General features: G+C 51.5%; 1 protein-coding gene across 3 annotated transcripts in view; it reads right to left on the reverse strand.

Annotated features, from left to right (window-relative positions):
* DTX2 (deltex E3 ubiquitin ligase 2) overlaps positions 1–16677 on the reverse strand; it is a 33738-nt gene extending 17061 nt beyond the window's left edge. For 2 of the 3 annotated variants that reach the window (XM_055410093.2, XM_055410090.2), the window contains exons 1-3: positions 16520–16677; positions 4346–4700; positions 1441–2077 (exon numbers count right to left, since the gene is read on the reverse strand). In XM_055410093.2, coding sequence (XP_055266068.2) covers positions 1441–2077; positions 4346–4613 — 905 coding nt within the window. In that variant the 5' untranslated portion in view covers positions 4614–4700; positions 16520–16677. Of the gene's footprint in view, positions 1–1440; positions 2078–4345; positions 4701–15202; positions 15290–16519 lie in introns of all 3 variants that reach the window. The other variant, XM_055410092.2, reaches the window with a different exon arrangement.
* Between the last annotated feature and the right edge of the window lie 6319 nt (positions 16678–22996).

The following is a 22996-nucleotide window of genomic DNA, read 5'->3' on the forward strand; positions in this document are numbered from 1 at the left end:
CTCTAAAACAGACTGACCCGCGTACTGGAAGGGGCCTCGCAGGGCACCAGGAGGGACTGCGCTGGCACCGAGCCCAGCATGCTTATGTCTCTGGGGAAGGCCCAAGCCTTACCCGTGCTTCCAGTTCCCAGAAAGACCTCAGATCCATGAGCCCCAACTTCAGAAAGGAAAAGACGTGCAGGAAGAGCCCGGGAGCCAGTGGGCCCACCCTCTTCTCTGCAGCGGCAGCCTCTGCACGCACCCATCAGGACGCCGCGTCTTTCTCTCATTCCGTCTTTCAGATGGCTTCCAGAGCTCCACGTGCCCCACGCGGCCCTCAGGGGGCCTGGGTTTGAGCCCAGCTCTGCCATGTCCTGGCTGTGCTGCCAATCCCGCCAGCCTCAACATGCTCCCCTGGAATCTGGGGACACCACCCACCACAGGCCGTGGGGAGGATTCGGGAAAACCGAGCCTGGCTGTAACGGGTGCTCAGTGAGCGAAGCTGTCATTGTTTTATCAAAGCCGGACAGGTCCTCTGGAGAAAACACTAGAGGCCCCAGAAGCTGCAGGAGGTTTCAGCCACACTGGGAAGCTGGGTGAATGAGTTGGCACCAAGATGCTGACTTTCTGAGGAACTGGGCAGCCACAGGTCCCCACATCTAGTCACCACCTGCTGAGGTCACCCTCTCTCAGAAATCTGCCCCCATCCCAGCCACCACTGTGAATCCTCAAAACATTCTGCAGGCCCCAGACTCTCAATAATGATCAACGCCGAGGCCCCTGGTCAGGGACAGGTGTCTGAGAACCCCAGAAGTATCCACCACTGGCCACTCCAGGGTTTTCCCACTTTTAAAGTGTCACCTAACTTACACGGGGCCCATTTCCTCACTTTCTTGGGGTGCCCTAGGGACCAGCACAGTAGCCAGCCTACATCACCGGCTGCCACCCCCACACACTCAGCGTTTTGCTCCTTCCTCAACCAACTGTTAAACACCAAAACTGGGCTTCAGCCTTCTCCTGGACGAGACCATGGGCTTAGGGAGAGGACTGGACCTTCCATGTCTGTGATTTCAGGGCCAGGCACATAGCAGGAGTCAGTGAAATGTCCTCATGTACCCAGCTATGGGCACACACGCACAGCCAAAGAATCTAACTGCTCAGAGAGCCTGATTCTCCTGAGCCAATGAACAGATCACTGAGTTTTAACCCACGTGGCAACTACCAGCCCTCCCGTGCCAGAGGTCATGGAGGCTTGGTGGGATGCAAGGCTGTGGATGGCCGTGGCCCCTTGGCACCACGTGACATGTGCAAAGGAGATGACGAAGTAGTGGGGACGGCCAAGGAGACAGGCGCCAGGTCTTCAAGGCACTGGGGGAGCCTTCCCAGCTAAACAAGGGCGGAAACCCAAGGCCCTGACAAAGCACACGGCTGGACACAACAGCCGTCAGGAACACCAGATACCTGGCTGCGCTGACAGCAGACGGTCCTGAGGACTGGTGCTGCGATGCCAGATGGGAGAGGCTGGAGCGGCAGAGGGCTGGGTTCCCCAGGGAGGACGGAGCCCCGGCCCAGGGGTTGGTGGTGTTCAGCCTGGGCGCAGACCTGGCCCCGGAGAGGGAGGGCTTATTGTACGGAGCAAAGGCCTGGTGCGTCCCCCAAACAGTGGCGGTCCTGCTGGGGGGCTGCAGGACGGGGTAGGAGGGGAGGCTGGTCATGGAGTGGCGGGAGCGGCCTGACGCGGGGCCGGAGGCGCCACCGCCGAGGCACTGATGGCAGGAGCAGGCCACGCCTGTGGGGCCCGGCGGGGCGATGACAGCGGTCACCGGGTATGGGGGCCCCGCCCGGCGCCGCACGCTCCGGCAGAAGCTGGAGGTCTTGTTGGTCTGCGTGTGGGTGGCGTAGTTGACGGTGTAGTTGTACCCCAGGGGCGCCAAGTCCACGAGCTGGTTGCCCCGGGCCACCTGCTGCTCCAGGTAGTCGCAGACGCTGGCCTCGTAGGCCGTCCAGGAGTTGTCGTCACCCAGCCACTCCCAGACGACGCCCTGGCCAGGGGCCGAGCGCTGCGGGAACAGGTGCCTCCGCACGGCCCGCATGGTGCCTGTGTCAGACGGAGGGACTCACGTCAACAGCTTGTCTGCCAGCCCCTCACCACCCTCAAACCAGGGGAGCTTAAAATTCTCTTTTCCCCCTGCAACCAACATAAGATAATGTGGTCACAGTATATATACATGGGTCATGCTGCTGTCTGACCTAAAGGCTGACACTGACGACTCTCTCCAAATTTGGGATGAAAGGTAGAGTGTGCTCTCTGTGCAAAGAAACTGTGGACCAAAGGGGTGAAGTGGCAGCTGGCCTTTCTCAGCTGTACTAGGGGATGCTGGACGCTTGGGTCAAAGACCAGCTATGGCTCAGACTCAACGAGGCATCTCAAAATATTCCTAATGATGAAACCTGTGCGGGCTGACCGAAGAAACCTAAACAAAAATGTCTAAAGATGAAATCATCCCTAATCCAACCACCGAGAGGAAAGCACACCTCGTATCCTGCAATATATTCCTACCCGTCTAGTCTTCTAAGCACATACGTTTAGGTGCAGCTGATCATCACAGTGAAAACCTTTCCTATTTCCATGTACTATGCCGTAAGCAGTTCTTAGGGTCTCTAAGACTCTGTGAAACTCATTAACTTTTTTTGTCATTTTTTTTTTTTGGCCCCATGGCATGTGGGATCTTAGTTCCGCAACCAGGGATGAAATCTGTGACCCCTTGCAAAGTGGAAGCACAGAGTCTTAACCACAGGACAGCCAGAGAAGTCCCAGAAACTCATTAACTTTTACAGACTTTTCTTACATGGATGTACCTGGATTCCCCTGGACTTCTCAGGTAGCAACTATTAGGAAACACCTGTGGTTAGCTTATATGAATAAACCAAAATGCACAATTAAGGAAAGGAGAAAGGAAAAAATCAATTTGGGCCATCCTTCCAACAGTACTTGCCGAAAGATGATCACTGCGATTACTCTCTACCTGGTCTCCTGACCTCAACAGCCAGATGGATACACTTAACCCCCAAATCAGATCATGTCACTCTTCTGCCCAAGTCCTCCCGGGCCTCCTCCTTTCAGAAGAAAAGCTGAAGTCCCTTAAAGGGACAGAAAAACCCTGCACGAGCTGCCCCTCCCCCTGGCCTGTGCCTGGCCCTTCCTGGTGACCAGGCCACATGAGCTCTAACTTCAGAATAAGCTCTCCCTACACTTTACACACCCTCATAAACACTCACTGACCCAACCATACATGGGTCACGAATTATTTATCCTGCTCGCTGTCTTTCTTGGTGACTGCAAATGTCATGAGGGACTTTTATCTGCATCCGCTGCCTGGAAACCTGAGTCCTAACACCCCCGAGGAGGCTGCTATGGGATCAAAGCCGGATTATTCAGGCTGGGCACCAGTGCATTTTGTGCCGACAGTTCCTTGTCTTGGGGCCAATCCTATATGCAGTAGGATGTTTATTTTGTAGCATCCCAGGCCTCTACCCACTGGATGCCGGTAGCACCCACCCCACAGTCCTGACAGTCAAAAATGTCCCCACACGTTGCCCAATGTACCAGGAGACAAAGTCACCCTCGGCTGAGAACCACTGATATAGGGGGACAAGGCACAGCTCTGGGAAGAAGTTGGTGGCCCCATTCTCAGTAACACTGATCAATGCTGCTGCAGCTGCTCAGTCACTTCAGTACATCCAACTCTTTGCAACCCCATGGACTGTAGCCTGACAGGCTCCTCTATTCATAGAAATCTCCACGCAAGGACACTGTAGTGGGTTGCCATGGCCTCCTCCCGGGGACCTTCCCGACACAGGGATCGAACCCAGGTCTCCTGCATTGCAGGTGGATTCTTTACCACTGAGCCACTGGGGGAGCCCATACTGTTAATATACACATAGGAAAGAAAGAAACATGAGTGCACTGGAGGGTGAAGTAACCCGCCCAGGTGACACAACTGTCCTTCAGGAGCCAGAACTCATCACCAGGCCCTCTTCCCTAGCATGGTATGCCACCCCCATGCTGGCTGGTCTGCTTGCCTCCTGCTTGCTAGACCTTCGAATCTCTACAGCCAGTTCTGCTTTGGGAGACAAGGGGAAGGGGCTGGGACGGCCTCTGCACTGTGTTTCAAGGCACCCTGTACCACAAAGTGGTACCTCACACACTGTGTGGTACCCGCTATCACTCGGCGTCCACCCCCTGACCCTGTGGGTTTCAGAGGCAGGATGACGCTGAGAGTCAACTCTGTGACCTGAACACAGAGCACAATGCCCAGCCCGAAGTAGGCACCTAGACACATGCTAGAGGCAGGAAGGGTCTTACCAGTGTCCTGGCGGAACTGCGTCCAGCTGGGGAGGTCGATGATGTAAGGAGCCAGCGAGGGGTCAGCTTGGCCTAAGGGGATGCTGTGGGCCAGGCTCCCCAGCCCAAAGCGCTGGCCCTTCTGCTGCACAAACTGCTGCTCGATGTAGCTGCAGACGGTGGCGCTATAGGGGTGCCAGGTGCCCAGCCCATCCTGCCATTCCCACACGGCCACTGCCACCGGGCTGGCATACACCTGAGCCAGGGAAGGGTTTGGGGCCATGGCCATCTTCCCCAGGACTCCCTGTCTTCCCCAGCGGCTTCAGACCACGCTGGGCTGGAGTCTCGGGTTCATTGCCCAGTGCTGCCAGGAGACCTGTAAACAAGACAGACAAGCGGTTACCCACACACACGATGGCATTGCCCGAGTCGGTCTAGGTGCAGGGAAAAAGATCATGCTTTTCCAGTCACTTTTTCCCCTAATACCTTAAAAGCTTCGTGAACCAAATACCTCATCTCTCTGCTCAAGCAGCCAGGAAGAATCCAGCGTCAATCAAGCCGTACCCATACCTCTACAAATGTCCAGGAAGACACAGTGACTGAATTCTTGGTGCCAACCATCAGCCCTGCTTCTGTCCTTTTACCAATACTTTCCCTCTGGCCCAACCACTAAGTGTATCTTTTTACAGCATATTTTCATGAGTTGCCTCAAATCCTTCGTGGACTGGGGCCATGAGGATGCTTTATACCTGTGCGAGGCTGCCACAGTTTCCAAAGTAGGTTTGTTAGTACAAACACAGTACCTGCTGTGTTACAGATTAGAAAAAAACAAAACAGAGTCTCAGAAAGGACCAGGGGCTCAAGGGCAGCCCAGGGGTCAATGGCAGAGCAGGGATTCGAAGCTGGGGTGGGTACTAGCCCCAGCCAGGTCTCCAGGCCACCTTGGTCTCCCGCACCATTAACCGTGGAGCATGGAGCCCAAGACGGATATTCAAATCCCCTGGACGCTGAGGTCCTCCCTCTCCGGCCTCTCTGAGCCCCACTCCCGGGTCCCAGGACTCGCTGACCAGCAGCCAGTTCCAGAGACTTTACACCCATCTCCCAAGACCTTCTCCCAGTCACCCCCGCCTAGTTGCACCATTTGGGGTTTTCCCAAGCCACCCATCACATGAACTCCTCCACGGCACCATGGAACATATATGGGGGTGATGGCGGTCCCTGTCTTTCTGTCCCCCTCAGAGGGCAGACACCCCGCAAGTCGGCCTTGTCTACAGCCCCATCTCCAGCCCCAGAAAGGGCCATGCCAGGCAGGATGAGTCTGACAGGGATTAGCTCCAAGCACGGCTAAATTCAGGAGCAGCGGACGATTCCGGTGCCTGCAAGTGTCTGAAGGAGAGGGGGGCTGTGGGCACACAGGGTGGCAGTGGCCAGGGCACCAGCTCCGGGGGTGCAAGGGGAACGGGGCCGATGTTCAGTGACAAACGTCTCAGTTACGCGGAACAGATTGTCGAGGCAGTATTTTTCCCACTTTATGGACAGGAAACCAAAGATCCAAGAAGTCAAGGCATTCCTGAAGGCCACACACATACTGCTGAGTGACAGCAGAGTGCAAACCCAGATAAACCCGAGCTAATGCCCTTTCTCTTGGTGGGGAAAGCTCAGTCTGGGCTCTACTTCGAGCTCCGCCTTCAGGCCCCACTTCGGGAGGAGAGAGGGAGCAAGGGGGAGGGAAAGAGGAGCCTGCGTCTCAAGCCGTGCGCACCCTCAGCTGTGACATCCATGGAGGGCCCTGGTGCCAAGAGGGCCCCAGTCACGGCATCTGCTCCAGTTCCCACACAACCCCCTTAAGCACAGGCACCGATTTTATTTCCACGTTGCAGATGAGGAAACTGAGGCCCTGGAAGTTTCAGAAACTTGCTTACACGGCCACTAGTGAGGCCGGGACCCTGGGCTTTCGCTGCTGCCCCTGAGACTGCACTCCAGCAGGGTTTCCGCAAGAAGGCTAAGACCATCTGCCCCACAAGGAAGGCAGACCTGGAGCATGTGAAAAGCAAGGGGCATGGGCTCTGGCGTCCACACATCGCTTGCTGCGCTCCACTCGCCGTGTCTGCTGATAAAGGTGGCCAGGCCCTCCCAGCCTGACTTCACTTGGACACGGCCCCATCACCCTCCACTCTAAGCGCTCTCCTCAGGGACTCAGACGGACCGGTGTGCTAAGGCACCCAGCAGATAAAAGCAGGCCTGGGCCTCCCTCCCCTTCCCTGCCCCATCCATCCCACCCCTGCCTACCCCTCAAGCCTGGGGGAGGAGCAGTGGCCCAGGGCGGCTCCGTGCTACCTGAGCGCACAGGCGGTGAGTCAGGCCGGAGATAACTCTGAGCACACCTGGGGGAGCCAGGCCCGCCCCTGAGCTGCAACCACCTCAACAAAAGCACACTTCCCACCCTGGAGAACCAGACCTGGGATGCCCCTGAGATGGCTGGAGGCTTTATTAGCTCAGCACCTGCAATTAGAGGTCCCTGGAACAACATCCAGGTACAAATCACAGGACTGGTTTCGGGGCCAATTACTCCTGAACCCAGACTTTCCCCTGGCACCTCCTGACAGGCATCACTCATCTCTCAGCCAGAGGGGGGCCTCCCAGTTACCAGCACACGTGGTATGCTCCAGCATGTTCACACATCCCCAGGTGAACCGACTTGGAGAAGTCTGCCAAACAGCTTGAGAACTCTGCTCGAGAACCTCAGCTAGAGCTACAGTCTGCAGGCACAGCACAGTCCAGGCTGGCAGGGCCCTGGAGACCCAGAGACAACAAAGACCCAGCACACGGCCCCTCCATGACCGGCCACTGTCCCCGCTAATACCAAGGCCTCCACTTTTTGTCCCGCTGCACCAAATCCCAGCAAGTGCCAGAACATCCGGAGCCATTTCCCACCTCCCAGCCGTGGATCCTGCTGCCCGTGTCTGGAGTCCCATCCTCTCTGCATCTGAGCCCCCAGCAAACTTGCCCATTTTTCCAGACTCAGCCAGAGCACCCCTTCCGAGCCCTCTGACCAGGTGCTCGCCGGAAAATGCTGACTCCACCTTCCTGTGCGTCCTCACCGCATATCCCGCTTATCCGAACCGGACCACAACTATTGGTTTCAGCGTCTGTCCCCTCTCCCACAGCCCCTCAACGGGAACTCCCTGAGGGCAGAGCCGAGGCTGACCCAAAGCTGGAGCTGCAGTTCTTCAAACACCCCAAATCCCAGAGGGGCTCAAACACACACAACAAGGGAGGAGCACCTTTCACTCCAGGGGCCTGAGGCAAGGCCCAGGATGCCCAGTGCGATCCCCTTCAAAGGCAGCAATTACACACACGCAGCAGCCAGTCAAGGCACCCATTCTCTGCTACAGCCTCAACCATCCCCAAGCCGCAGTTCAAAAACCTAATTTGTTTTGGATCTTAATGATGGGGCTATTTAGGGTGCTCTTAATTATGAAAACTATTATTCTAATTGGCCATGGGAAAAAAGCCTCAGTCTGGGGGCAACCTAAATACTTTACAATAGTGGAATCAGGGAATTCTGAAATAAATTATGGTACATCCCAATGACAGAATGTGAGTCTTGAAAAGGCTTGCAGACCCAGGATAATTCTCATGACAAATTAAAAACACAGGGTATGTAACCACACATATCATGCTCTCAGGTAGGCAGGCGCACCATTTACTGAACGTCTACTACGAGGCAGGCACTCTGCCCAGCTCCTGTCATCCCACTCTCTCAACCCTCAATTGCCCCTGAAGGTAGAAACTATCCCCATTTTACAGACGCAGGAACTGAGGCCAAAAGAAATAAAAAATTTATTCAAGGTCAGGTGGCTGGTCTGTGACACCATGAAGCCCATGTTCTTTCTACCTTATATAAGCTAATTTTTAAAAAGCTGGAAGGAACAACTCTTGACACGTTACTAGGGGTGATGGAGTTAAGTATGGGATATATGTTCTTTACTTCTCTCTATACTGGCAGATGTTCTACAACGATCATATTACTTATGATTATCGGACCAAAATTATCTTTAAAAAAAATGTATTAACAACTTGACCACAAGAAAAATCATCCTGCCTTCCATCAGATTTAGCCACAAGCAACCCCTTCCCGGCTCCTGGTCCCAAGGCACAGCAGCACCCTGCTGTTCTACCAGAGAGGTGTTTGACACAAAAGAGAAGAGTTACGTGTGTCTGACAGTCTTTCTATTCCGAGGGGATTTAGGAAAGCTTTAGAACAAGATCTGAGCTGACACAGGAATCTGAGTGAAACTCATCCCACCTAATTGTGGGCCTCCAAGTCGGGGAACCACACAAGTGGATCCCCTTACAGTTGAGGCCTCCAGGAAAAGAGCCCCGAGTGTGGTTTTAAACTGGTGCCCAGACTCAGGGATTATCAATGTGCCAACACGTGAGGACCCATTTCCTCCCCCTTGAGTCCCACTGAAATACTAAGCGGCCTGGCCCAAGCCTGAGTGGGCAGTTCACCCCTGGGTCCACACGCAATGACCCTGGGACAGTCACAGCCCCTCTCCTGGGCTCAACTGCTCAGGGGGTTGGATGACTTTTCAAGTCTCTTATACACAGCAGAACCCTTTCCCAAATGTGACTGCATGCCTCCCATCGATAACACAAAATGTAAAAACGTGGGGTGCTCTGCCGCAGAGGGCGCCCTCCATTTCCGACTCCGGGAGGCCCAGGAAGCTGCTGTGCAGGACAGAGGCGTCTGAGGGGCACGCGCTGGAGACCACTGGGTGACCTTAAGCCCTATTTTCTAAGCTGCCTCTCCTTCAGGTGCTTTCCCAGAAGCACGGGCCTGCAACTCCACACCCCAGCAGCTGACACGGTGAGCATGACCAGTAATCAGAGCACGGCCTTGAAAGACCTGTTACGGGCAGCTGGCCACCCGGGCACCATCAGAAAGCACTCCCGTGGACCTGGGAAAGTCGAATCCTGTGCAGAGACACAGCAAAGAAATGTTCTAATTTGCTAGAAACATGTTGTTTCTAACACAATGCAGTATTATTTTTCTGCCTCTCAAAGCCATAAAAATAACTTAATTTCAATACACAGTCCCGCAAGAGTACACTGAGAAGTCACACTGCTGGGAGGGATAAACCCCTTCCAGAAAACAGTCTGGTAATATGTATCAAGAGGTTTAAAAACATTCACTCAGGGGACTTCCCTGGCAGTCCAGTGGTTAAGACTCCATGCTTCCACTGCAGAGGGTGCAAGTTCAATCCCTGGTCAGGAAACTAAGATCCTGCATGCCTCATGGTGAGGCCAAACCAAAATATATATATATATTATACATATATATATTCACCTGCCTTGACCCAATCATTAAGAAATCTATCTAAGGAGATTAAAGGAAAACTGTCAACATAAAGCTAGCTATTCCCCACAGCACTACTTTAACTTGGTTAAAGAGAAGCAGAGAGAAAACTCGGTAGAAATGTACCCAAATGCTAACAACAGCTGCCTTTGAGTGGAGAAACTGCAGGAGACCTTTGGTTTAACTTCTGAACTTTTCCCATTTTTTAAAGTGGGAAACTTTTACTTCTGTTATCAGAAACAAACCTCTACAATGCCCACAACTTTCAAAATATCGTAAATAGGAACCAAACCCCCACCGCTGTTAATCTACCATCCTGACTTTAGACAGCCACTCCCGTCCCAATGGGGTTTCATTAACAGGCCTGTCAAAGCACCATGGTGCCTCCTTGCCAAGAGACACACGCCCCACCCCTGAGTTCCCAGAAAGTGCAAAGAACACACCATCCAAGGGCCTGGATTATTACAACAGGAGCACTGCAAGGTAGGGCTTTGGTTCAGACAAGGGATGGATCCATCAAGTGCCACTCAGACCTTACAGGGCTTCAGAAGGATGCAAGGACTAACACTTGAGTTGTCCCTTGCACGCTGGGGCTGCAAGTTGGGAAATGAAACTTCTCTTCTGGCTGGTGCCTGTCTGGGGCCTCCAAAGGCAGGTCTGAGCAGACTATCCCAAATGGGGTTCAGAGCCACACAGTATCCAAGGGGTGGGCCCCAGTGACCAACAGGTGCTCCCTGGACAACCTCCTCCACCAAGAACCTGCTGCCACTTCTTTGGCCAGGAGTAAACTGACCACCTACAGATCATCAGAGGGCTGAGCTCTGGTTCCCAGGCCTACCCTGAGGCCAGAATGTGGGAGCTGAGGAAGCAATGGCAGCCACAGTGGCCAGCAACAAAAGCTTACTATGCATTACCAGGCACAGTGCTGGCTAAGTATCTTCTACGTGTTCTCACTTAATCTTCACAATCCTGGGCAGGGTATTATCTCTGTTTTATAAATGAGAAAACTGAGGCAAAAGATAAGCAAGTTGCCTTAGAAGTCACAGGTATGTGCTGTGCTGTGTTCAGTAGCTCAGTCACATCTGACTCTTTGTGACCCCATGGACTGTAGCCCACAGGGCTCCTCCATCCATGGGGATTCTCCAGGCAAGAATACTGGACTGGGTTGCCATGCCCTCCTCCAGGGGATCTTCCCAACCCAGTGATGGATCCCAGGTTTCCCGCATTGCAGGTGGATTCTTTACCATCTGCTGCTAAGTCGCTTCAGTCATGTCCGACTCTGTGCGACCCCATAGACAGAAGCCCACCAGGCTCTGCCGTCCCTGGTATTCTCCAGGCAAGAACACTGGAGTGGGTTGCCATTTCCTTCTCCAATGCATGAAAGTGAAAAGTGAAAGTGAAGTCGCTCAGTTGTGTCCGAATCTTAGCAACCCCATGGACTGCAGCCTACCAGGCTCCTCCGTCCATGGGATTTTCCAGGCAAGAATACTGGAGTGGGGTGCCACTGCCTTCTCCCATTACCATCTGAGCCACCAGGAAAGCCCAAGAATACTGGAGTGGGTAGCTGATTCCTTCTCCAGGGGAACTTCCCAACTCAGGAATCGAACCGGGGTCTCCTGCATTACAGGAAGATTCTTTACCAGCTGAGCTACGTGGGAAACCCAGTCACAGCTTTCCCAAATCAGTTTGCAGAGGGAGAAGTTGATGTGGGCACATCAGCCTGCCAGATGTGTCTGCTCAGCCTACTACAGTTGGCAAATTTACAGATTGAGCCAATGTTTTAAAATTAGGATAAATCAGTCAATCAATGCAGATTTCCAGCTTCTCTTGAAAACTAGAAAACCTGGCAATGTTTGCAGGCCTGACCCAGATTCATTACCCAGCTAGCGACAACAAGCTGCACCACTGTGGTGGCCGGTACCGCTCTCAAGGTTACCACAGTTACCACGACTCCCCAGGGCGGGGCCGGCAAACCTTTTCTGTAAAGGGCCAGAAAGTACCTATTGTAGGCTTGGCAGAACACAGGGTGTCTGCTGCAACTACTCAATTCTGCAGTGTGAAAACAGTAACGGGCCACGTGTGAACTAACTTGTGTAGTTGTGTCCCAATAAACCTTTATTTACAGGAACAGGCTGTGGGCTGACTTGGCCCGTGAGCTATGGTTTGCCAGCCACGCTGTGCTCTCACTGTCCGGATAGTTGAGAAGTACTTCTCTGAACCCGTTTCTCTATTAAAAACTGGGAGAGTGCTTATGGCTCTGGTGAGCCTCCCTCGTGGCACGCCTGCGCTCTGCAGACACGTCGGGCTTCGCCCAACACCTGAGGAAGAAACACAGCACCTGAGAGCGCGACAGGCGGCACGTGGCCCGGGCCTCCCCGGGAAAGCCCGACAGCTTCCCAGAGCCACACCGTTCCTGCATCGGGCAATCAGGCCCTGGTCTACCGCTCCTCTCCGCACTCCCTCGTGACTCTCTTATCTGTTCCCACGGCTTCAGATCGTCCAGATCTTTCTTCAGATACCCTGCCCGTATCCCTGGTCCAGCCATCAGCAACCTCAGGGACGGCCCAGAACTGATCAGGCTGTTTCATGGCCCCCACCCACCACAGTGTCCACTCACTCATCTCCTAATCTCCTGTGAAGTCTTTCCTATACCCACTCCTGCCCTGCAGGGAGAAGAGGCCACATCTAATCGCCAATGTCCATGTGACATCTGAGTGCAATTATCTACCTGTCCCCTCCAGCGGGGCATGGGCTTCTTACAAGGCAAGGATTATGGTCGGGAAAAGATTTTTCAAATGAGACACAGAACGCTGACTATAAATGAAAAGATACATTTCACTGTGTTAAAATCAAGAACGGTTGTTCAACAAAACGTGCCTTAAAGAAAACAGAAAGTTACAAGCTGGAAAAAGATATGTGCAATAAGCACAAAGGATCAAAATCAAGCATACATAAAAAAAACTCTTACAAATCAATTTTTTTTTTAATGCCAAGAACCCCACAGAAAAACTGGCAGAGGAGGATATAATTTACAGAAACACACATGCCAATAAACTTATGTAGAGATGCTTGACATTATGGTTTGGTGACAAAGAAACCATGATCCCAAAGATCCCATTTTATACCCATTCCACTGGCAAAAAAAAAAAAAAAAAAACAGCCTATATCAAGTGTTGGCAAGAGTGTGGAGCAAGTGTGGAAGTGTATGAGGGCAAACTCGTACAACCACTTCAGAAAGAGTCTGGTAACAGCTATGGAAATTGAATATTTATTTACCCTATAATAAAACACCACCCCTCATTTCACACCCAAGAAAACCTCTTGAGTAGGTGCAACAGGGAACATGCATAGAAGTGTTCAGAACAGCCCTCTCTCAGCAGCAAAAACCTGGAAACAACCAGGTGCCCATAAATGGAAGATCAGACGCAGAAACTGGTTTGTTCACACCATGGACTATTATTCAATATTCAAGACAAATGAACCAAGTGATATGCAATACTACAGACGAATTGTAGCAATATTTTTTTAGGTTCCTTAGGAATACCCAGGTACCATAAAAGGAGATAAAAACGAAAGCAAGGGGATAATGGATATCTCAGGATGGGAACAGGAAGAAAGATCAAAAACTGGATATGTATTCTGTCTCAAGATCCTGGCTTTTGTTGTGAATGAATGAAATGCAGGAACTTACAACACTCATTAAAAATAACTTAGGAAATAAAAGTAGGCCATGTGTGAACGGGTGATCAGTGTGGAGCAATCCAGTTCTCTGTTTATCTGAGGTGAATATTAAAACAAACCCACAGAGGTGACTGTTTAATTCATCTCCGAGTGCTGAGCACAAACCCTGGCACACAGCTTCCTGGGCACATGTGGAACGAACGCAGGACGCTTCGTCCGTGGCCCCATTCCTGCTGTCTCTTAGGTACCTCCAACATGTCTGAAGTCAAACTCACCTTCCGTGCTTCTCTCCCTTTCCTCCTGGATTCCTTGGCTCTGGGCTGCCCCTCCTCCAGCTTCTCCCCACAGCCCAGCAGCTGCCCTGGCTTGCTCTCTGGCCTCCTCAGCCCCCACTGTGAGCACCCAGCTGGGACCTTTCAGTCTCTCACCTTGATGAGCACACTCTCCCACCTGGCTTCTCCAACTGTCTCACCTCCTCACCCACCTCAGAGACAGGGGTGAGGCAGAGCTTCCTGGAGTACAGTCCTGCCCCCCGCCTCTTCCACACCTCCCTTCAAGGTCTAGAAACACTGTTCACATTTCGTGGCTCACGGTGAAAGTCCATCAGCCTGGTCCCTCTTTGTCAACACTATCTGCCAGCACACCTCTCTTCAGTAACCCTCTTCCGTCTACACTTCCCCCTCCCCAACTCCTTCCAGAGAGTTTAAGTGATGACCTGCTACCCCATATACATCCAGTTTACCCAGCTCTGTGCTTCAACTTTACCCGGAACCCCACCCACTTGGCCACCCAGTTAAACCCCTCCGGGATGCCCTGATGTGCCCTCTTGCAAGAAAACCCGCCCTCATCAACTTCTACAGCATTGTATCTGTCCTCCACAGTTCTCTCCGGCCGTTCTATCTCTTTGACAAGCTCACAGACCAGCCAGAGCACAAACCTCCCTGTCTACCTCCCTCTACTAGAAGCTGGCATGATGTAAGCAAATAGTCACAAGAAGAACGATCCGATCCAATCCAATCCATTCCGTTCCATGCTTTCTAGCCAGGGTGCTCATTTAGCAAGGCCCTTCCTGGAATTCTGCTAAAATCCCCCAAGTCTTGGCGTGACACGCAAAAGCCCCCACATTCAGCCCTTTGCCTACCTTTCTAGGCTTCTCGGCCCTGTATCCATCCCACTGCCCCAGCCACACTGGAGTCACACTTACAGTGACCCAGACATGCCGGGTCTCTTCACAACTTTGCATTTACTGACTCTTCTGCCTGGCTTCGTCCCCTACTTCCTGGGTCCTACTCCTTCTTCACAATTCACTTTGGCTCTCACGTTCTCGAAGCCTTCTGTACCTTCCCTCCTGGGCGAGGGTGGGGGTGGGCTGGGCTCTGCCCTGTGATTACCCACTCCTCGATATGGATCACAGCGACAACACCTTGTCGCTGTCTATGTTTTATCTTTCCCACCAAACGATGAGCTCCTGGAAGACAGAGTTTTTGTGGCTGATCATTGCACCCTCAGCACCGAGCAGAGGCCCTGACAAAAAGCACCCAGGAGAGGTTCAAGGGACCAAAGAAATGAAAATTTCCAATGCAGAAATCCTGACTCGTGTCCTTCATCTCATAATTCATGTGTGAAAACAGAAAGTAGCTTCTAAGACTGGTTAAACAGGAGAAGCTGTTGGCAAGAAGCCACCTGAATTTATCTGACACAGGAGGCAATCAACAATCCACTCCCACGGCTCACTTTCATCCTGGGGACCTCAAATTTCCCCCTCCCCAGTCTGCACTTTCTCTACTGAAAACCAGATTGGAAAGGCAGCGACATGAAGTCCCCGTGGCTCTCACCTTTTCTCTGTGGAGAGCTGGCACAAACAGTGCCTTCTTGATGGAGATACCAGATCCTTAGCAGGAATGACTTGTGCGGATTCCCATCTTGATAGAAAACGCAAACAACAAAAAACGGGCAAATCTGAAAGCCTTGCTGACTCAGCGACACAAATTCCAAGGCACCTTTGCCAACAAGGAAGAAGACGATCGGGTTTTAAATTGGGAAACAGCAGTTAGTGAAAACGAACGCACAGATGTTGGGTCTGTGTGCTGCGGCTGGGGACTGGAAACCACCAGATTTATTTTCCAACAGCCTGGACAGAGCAGAAGGTACAGTAGTCTCCCTCTGCCCACTCAATAATCAAGGGGCTAGTTAGGGGAAGAAAAAGAAAAAAAAAGCCCTTTCACAGAAAGGCCTGAAAGGATTTTTAAGCCAGTTTGCTTTGTGAGCATCCAAGAAATCAACAAACTACAGAACATAAGTTTGCCAAGGTCACACAGTAAATGAACAAGAAGCCTAGCTATAGCTACCCTGATGGTTTAAGTAAAGCCTGATTACCAGAAAAAGTCCACCTTCTAGCGCTCTAGACGAGCTACGATGGCATGCAGAAATACTTTGAGTTTCTTAAGCGGCCAAGCGTCTATGCACACACTATTTCCACCGCTACTGGCACTTAGGGAAGAGGAACCAGTGTGGAGGACAGTAGCTGACTTGAGAAAGGGTAGTTTCGGGGGCAAAGTGGGAGGCAAGTCTTGTAAGTCCTCTTCACAGCGTAAGCTACTGGCACCCCGCAAAAGTGAGCCAGGGTCCCACAAGAGAGACACTTCCTGGAAGGCGGACCTTACTCGAGACGAAGAAAGCGGAGTTAGTTAAGCGAACTCCTCACAAGTATAGCCCCCGGCTCCAGGGAGCCGTCCACCGGGAGGCAGACCCCCGTGGGGGACGCACACCCTCACTAGGGCAGCCCGGTGGCCCCGCCGCCGCCTCCTCCGGGCCCTGTGGGAAAGGGTACTCTCCTCCCGACCGGCCAAACTCTCAGGGTCTGCGCGCCTCTCCTCGCCAGCCCTTCGGCGTCCCCGCTCCCCACCGCGTCCGGTCCTAAGGCTTTGCGGGCGACTCTCAATCCCCTCAACTCCCGGCCCCGGGGACCTCCAGCCGGACGCCGGTCCCCGCAATCCCCCGGGACCTCACCCCCGAGCGCCGCTCCAGCCCGGCCCAACCCTCCCTCACGCCCACGCCCGCCCCCTTCCGGTCCCAGCTCGGCTCCGTCTCCCCCGCGGCCCCGGGAGCCCAGCCCGAGGCGACAAGCAGGTGGCCCGGCCCGCCCCTCTCACCGAGACTGAAGGGAACTAGGCAGGCGGGCGGAGGGCGCCGCCGCGCTCAGACTGCAGCTCCGCTTCGGCCTGGGCACCGCTCCCGCTGTAGCTCCCACTCTAACGAAGAGGCAGCCTGAGTGAAACTCGGCGTCGCAGCTTCCTCGCGTTCCAGTGCGCATGCCCAAGACACTGGGCCTTCTGGGAAACGTAGTTCCGGCGGGGCAGCAGGGGGCGGGGCCGAGCCCGACGTGCACCTGTTCAGTTCAGTTCAGTCGCTCAGTAGTGTCCGACTCTTGGCGATCCCATGGACTGCAGCACGCCAGGCTTCCCTGTCCATCACCAACTGCCGGAGTTTACTCAAACTCATGTCCATTCAGTCAGTGATGCCATCCAACCATCTCATCTGTTGCCCTCTTCTCCTCCTGCCCTCAATCTTTGCCAGCATCAGGGTCTTTTTAGTGAGTCAGCTCTTCGCATCAGGTGGCCAAAGTATTGGAGCTTCAGCTTCACCATCAGTCCCTCCAATGAATATTCAGGACTGATTTCCTTTAGAATTGACTGGTTTGATCTCCTTGTTGCCCAAGGGACTCTCAAGAATCTTCTCCAACACCAGAGTTCAAAAACATCAATTCTTCAGCGCTTAGCTTTGTTTATGGTCCAATTCTCACATACATACGTAACGATTGGAAAAACCATAGCTTTGACTAGACCGACCTTTGTCGGCAAAGTAATGTCTTTCCTTTTTAATATGCTGCCTAGGTTGGTCATAGATTTTCTTCCAAGAAAAAAAGAGCTTTGTACCTACTTAGGTGCATTCCAGGAGAGCTTCATACCTACTCGGGTGACAAACACTTAAATACACAACTACAATCTAGTGTGATAAATGTGATAAAGGAGTAAGAGCATAGAAGGGGTGCCTAATTACAGGAAGACGGGATGTCAGGAAGACATTGCAAGGGAGGTGACACTAGAATTGGATTTTGAAGCCTGAATAAGGGTTTGTCAAATGGAATACAGGGAAACATTTGCAAAGGATGAGAGATGAGAAAGTGCCTGATGCATTCAGGAAGCAATGAAATGTTCTGTGTAGCCAAGGCAGAGAATAGGTACATGGACGGGATGAGGACAGAGAAGATGGATTATGGTGTGGCAGGATACGGGAAACGACTGGGTGAGATCATGAAGGACTCTAAATATCACACAAGAAATCTAGTCCACTGCAGTCAATGGAAGGATTTAAGCAGGGGAAAGAGAAGCAGCATTGCACTTTAGAAGGATACCCTTGTGGTGGGTGGAGGACTGAGAAAGGAGTGGGGAGACCAGTTTGGAGGCTTAGGCTGTAGTCCAGGTCAAAAGTGATGAGGCTTAAACCAGGCTAATGACTAATCTTTCGGATCACAGACTTCCTTAGCAAAACTAAAGAAAGCTGTTCCCAGAAAAATGCTCAGATGCATTCACACGTATACACACAGACATTTTACATACAGTTCCAGGGGGTTCAGAGTCCTCTGAATCTTGGACTCTAATTGAATATCTTCACATAATTTAATCAAAAACTAGTGAAGGAAGAGAAGGAGTGCCTGCAGCAGGCCTAGTTTCTGGTACCCTAGGCCAGGACCTCTCACCACCCGGGAGCTGACTTAGAGGACACCCGTCTTGAGCCTGGGAAGGCACTGAAGTCAGGGTCTCCCAGTTATGCCCAGAGCCAGCTCTCCATAGAGGAATGAAGGGTAGTGTTTTACCTGCGATTTATACTAGAGGCCTGAAGTGGCTACAGATTAGAACAGGACACGTCCCTTCCCCTCTCAGAGCCTCAGTTACCTCAGCCATAATCATCGACAGGGCGTTTAAGGCACCTTGTAGGCGCTGAGCCCTGGACATGCGTCACCTCAGTGAGCCCTCTCAATGAGATGGATGTTATTCTCATTTTTTTGGACCTCGCCCCACAGCATGCAGGACTGTGGAGTCCTGGCCACTGGACTGCCAGGGAATTCCCTGAGGAATGCTGACTTCTGAAGAACAAACGAGAGGCAGAATATCTGGGGAAAAGGCTGGACTTGGGGACACGGGGTGAGCATGATGGCTTAGATCCTAGAGAAGGGTCCCGTGAAGGGGGTGCTCAGTGATGACAGACAGTTCTGAGAGGCCCAACCTGCTGGTCCCCGGGAGGGAGCCCATCCCAGAGCCCAGGGCTCCTGCTTCCCTTTCTGGGGCTCCCGTATTTTTCAGTCAACCAGCTGACATTCAGAAAAGTCCCAAACTTCTGACTTAGCACAGGAAGGCCATAGGTGACTGCACAGTGGTTTCCACTGAGAGACAGGAACTGAGGTCATGGAGGTTAGGAACGCCCGGGAGTACAGGCGGCTCTTCCAAGAGCCATCTTTGTGTTCCACACGTGGGAGGGGGGATTAAGAGGACCATAGAGGATAAACCCCCACAGGGGGGATGACACCACTTACATAAGGATGTCCATGGCCGTGTGCTCTTTGGAGGACACGAGCCAACCCGGTGACCTCTGAAAGGCGGGAATAGCAGGTGATAGTCACTTTCTTTGTACTTTTGCTGTAGCATCTGAGTGTGTCCCAATGAATAGTTTCCATTTTTATAACCTGAAAGGAAAGACTATTTTTATTTGGGGAAAAATGAAGAGTTCCAGTTGTGAAAAGAAGCAAAATAGGGCAGCAGCAAGAGGGAGAAGGGGGACAGGGACTCTGAGATTTTAGGCAGGAGAAAGTGAGTGTGCTGTGTCCTGAGGTCACAGCAAGATGTCCCTCGAGAAGCTGGGAATGAGCAAAACTGGACGGACCACTTGCAAACTGAACTTGAAGCCAATGCATGCAGCAGAAGGAGGCTGGTTAAATGACCCTGGGATGCTAGGTAGAAAGGATGAGGAAGACCCTCAGGTGCTGATGGAACTGGTAGCTGAGATCTAGTGTTAAGTAAAAAAGGAATTTTCAGAGCAGAGGGTTACAGTAGAATAGGTACTTGTGTGTGTGTGTGTGTGTGTTTATTGGTGTGTAGTTGATTTACAATGTTTTGTGAATCAGTTATTCATAGGCATATATTCATTCTTTTCAGATTCTTTTCCCATATAGGTCATTACGGAGTATTGAGTTCCCTGTGCTATGCAGTAGGTTCTTATTGGTTATCTATTTTATATATGCTAGCATGGATATGTCAATCCCAATCTCCCAATTTACGCCCCTCTTCACCCCCTCCCCACATAACCATGTTTGTTTTCTACATCTGTGTCTCGATTTTTGCTTTATAAATAAGTTCCTTAGTGCCATTTTTTAGATTCTGCATATAAGCTATATCATATATCTGTGTTTGACCTACCTCACTCAGTATGACAATCTCTGGGTCCATCCATGTTGCAAATGGCATTATTTCATTCTTTTTATGGCTGAGTAATATTCAACTGGGCTTTCCTAATGGCTTGGTGGGTAAAGAATCTGCCTGCACTTCAGGAGACACAAGACACGCCGGTTTGATTCCTCATTTGGGAAGATCCCCTGGAGGAGAAAATGGCAACCCACTCCAGGATTCTTACCCCAAAAATCCCATGGACAGAGGAGCCTGGAAGGCTACAGTCCAAAGGGTTCCAAAGAACAGGACACAACTGAATGCCTGAGCACAGAGCACAATATTCCGCTGTAAATGGGTACCACATCTTTATCCATTCCTCTGTCAATGAACAGACATTTAGGTTGCTTCTCTGTCCTGGCTATTGTAAATAGTGCTGCAGTGAGCCTTGGGGTGTGTGTGTGTGTGTATTTGTGTGTGTTTAAAATGCACACACAGGCTCGTCGGCAGAGATTTTTCTGGGAGGAAACCTAAGATGCTCCAAGAAGGTAACAGATGAGCTGAAGATTTTTATTTTTATTTACTATATATTTAGGCTTCCCTGATAGCTCAGAGGTAAAGAATCTGCCTATAATGCAGGAGACACAGGAGACACGGTTTCGATCCCTGGGTTAGGAATATCCCCTGGAGGTGGAAATAGCAATATTCAATGCTAATTTTTTCTATCACAAAAATATGAGACTGCCCCCCTACACACACACACAGTAGGGTACATTAGGTATGCCTTGTGGGAGCTGAAACATTCCTGGCAGAGGCTCTGTCCTTAATCACCTGCCCAGAAGGGAAGACTTTTTTCTAACGTCTCAAAGACTGGCTTTTGTACCACCCACGGACCTTTGAGAGTTCCTAAGCAACGGAGGGTTTTCCCAGGTGGCACTAGTGGTAAAGAACCCGCCTGGCAATGCAGGAGACCTAAGAGATGCGGGTTCGATCCCTGGGTCAAGAAGATCCCCTGGAGGAGGGCATGGCAACCCACTCCAGTATTCTTGCCTGGAGAATCCCATGGACAGAGGAGATTGGCTACAGTCCATGGGGTCACACGGAGTAGGACACAACTGAAGCAACTTAGCACGCATGAACACAAGCAACTGAGAATGAATGATGTGGCCCAAGAAAGAGGTGGCCATAGGTGGGGGAGTGGTGGTGGCCAAAGGAACTTAGATTAAAAAATAAAGTCGGGGTAAGGGGAACTTTCCTGGTGGTCCAGTGGTTAAGACTTTGTGCTTCCAATGGAGGAGGTGCAGGTTCGATCCCTGCTTGGAGAACTAAGAGCCCACATGCCATGGGGTATGGCCAAAAGAAATAAATTAGCCTAAAAATAAATTAACTAACGGTCAGACTTCCCTTGTGGTCCAGTAGTTAAGACTCTGACCGTCTACTCCAGGAGGCAACCAGGTTCAACCCCTGGCAGGGAACTAAGATCTCACACGCCACGTGATGTGGCCAAAAAAATAAAGTCCTTCAACTCCACTCCAGGAGTCAGCGTTTACTGCTTCCAAAAGTTCCAACCCTGGAACCAGCCTCCAGCTCACCCTGGAGCAAGAAAAGATCAACATAAACCTGGGGAAAGGCAAGACATTGGAGCCCAAGGATGCCGCTGAGGAGATCAAGCCCTTTCTGATGTTTTGCTTGGGAAGGCAGAATTTTGTTGCCTGGTGCCTCAGCTAATTGGTCTCCATCTGATACTCCAGAGGGCTTGTGTGATTAGAAGCCACAGCTGCCTTGCTCATTATTTCTGATTAATAGGCAGCACTTGGCATCTCCGGGCAACGGTGCTGGCTCAGGATCCAGGTGTGATCTACACAGCCCACAAGAGCACGATGGCTTTGCAGCCCTGGGGTGGGAAGCTGTCCCCACCGAAAGCATTGTCTTATGTAAGTCCCAGGCCCTTGGAACACGATTTGATGAACTGCTCCTGTCCACGCTAGTTCCCTTGCTGCCAGTCTGAAATAACTAATGTGTACTCAGAGTTAATACATTGGAGACGTTTGTTTTAAATCTAAGCAATCACACTTGACCTCTGGCCACCACTCCACAGTTATTGTTTTTATTGTAAAGTAATGCTCTGGCACCCTGGTGTCAGAAAGAGAAGAGAGAGAAAAGAAAAAGAGAAAGCGAGAGAGATCCAACAGGCCCAAAACGGACTCACTTGTGCTAAGCCCCACAACAGCAAACCAAGACTTAATACCTAATTGCAGTTTCAGCTTCTCCCAGGAAAATAATCCTTTAACCAGCCTCTCCTTTAACCAGTCAGTCTGGAACTACCTAGCCAGTACCAGTGGTGGTTCAGACAGTAAAGAATCAGCCTGTAACGCAGGAGACCCTGGATCGATCCCTGGATCAGGAAGATCCCCTGGAGAAGGGAATGGCAAGATCAGGCTTCCCATTGATCTCCAGAATACTGGCTACCAACTCCAGTATTCTTGCCTGGAGAATCCCATGAACAGAGGAGCTTGGTGGGCTACAGTCCTGGGGGTCCCAAAGAGTTGGACACGACTGAATGACTAACGCGCATGTATCAGTGAAGTGATTCGCCTCATAGACACTTCGCGCCCCATAGTAGGAGGGTAACTTTCCCTGAAATAACCCACTCTGCTCAAAACTTCCTCTTCCCACCTGCTTCTGCCCATAAAAGCCTTTCACTTTGTACAGCTGTTTGGAGGTCCTTTCTATTTGCTAGACAGAGTGCTGCCTAACTCACGAATTGTTGATTGAAGCCAATAAAGTATTTAAATTTACTCAGCTGAATTTTGTTTTTTACATTCATTTGGGATCTTGAGTTATCTGAGAGAAGGGATCAGGGACTTCTCTGGCAGTCCAGTGGTTAAGACTCTGAGCTTCCACTTCCACTTCAGGGGTGTGGGTTCAATCCCTGGTTAGGGAATTTAAGATTCCACATGCCATGCAGTGCAGCCAAAGGGAAAAAAGATAAAGAGAAGGGATCCACTGTGGTGTGTGGACAAATTCAGGTGTCCTAGCCTGAAGGCTGAGGGCAGGTGGTCCCTTGGTAGACAGTGGGTTATCTTTCTGGTGATGTCCAACCTCCCCCTGAAAATTTCCACTAGCCCTTAGGAGTTGCTCAGAATCTGTTGGAAAAATACAGCTGATAAATCTCACACCTGTCAGGAA

Source organism: Moschus berezovskii, chromosome 27 (genome assembly GCF_049115385.1).
Source record: "Moschus berezovskii isolate FMDL1 chromosome 27, NW_MosBer_1.0, whole genome shotgun sequence".
Lineage (NCBI taxonomy): Eukaryota > Metazoa > Chordata > Mammalia > Artiodactyla > Moschidae > Moschus > Moschus berezovskii.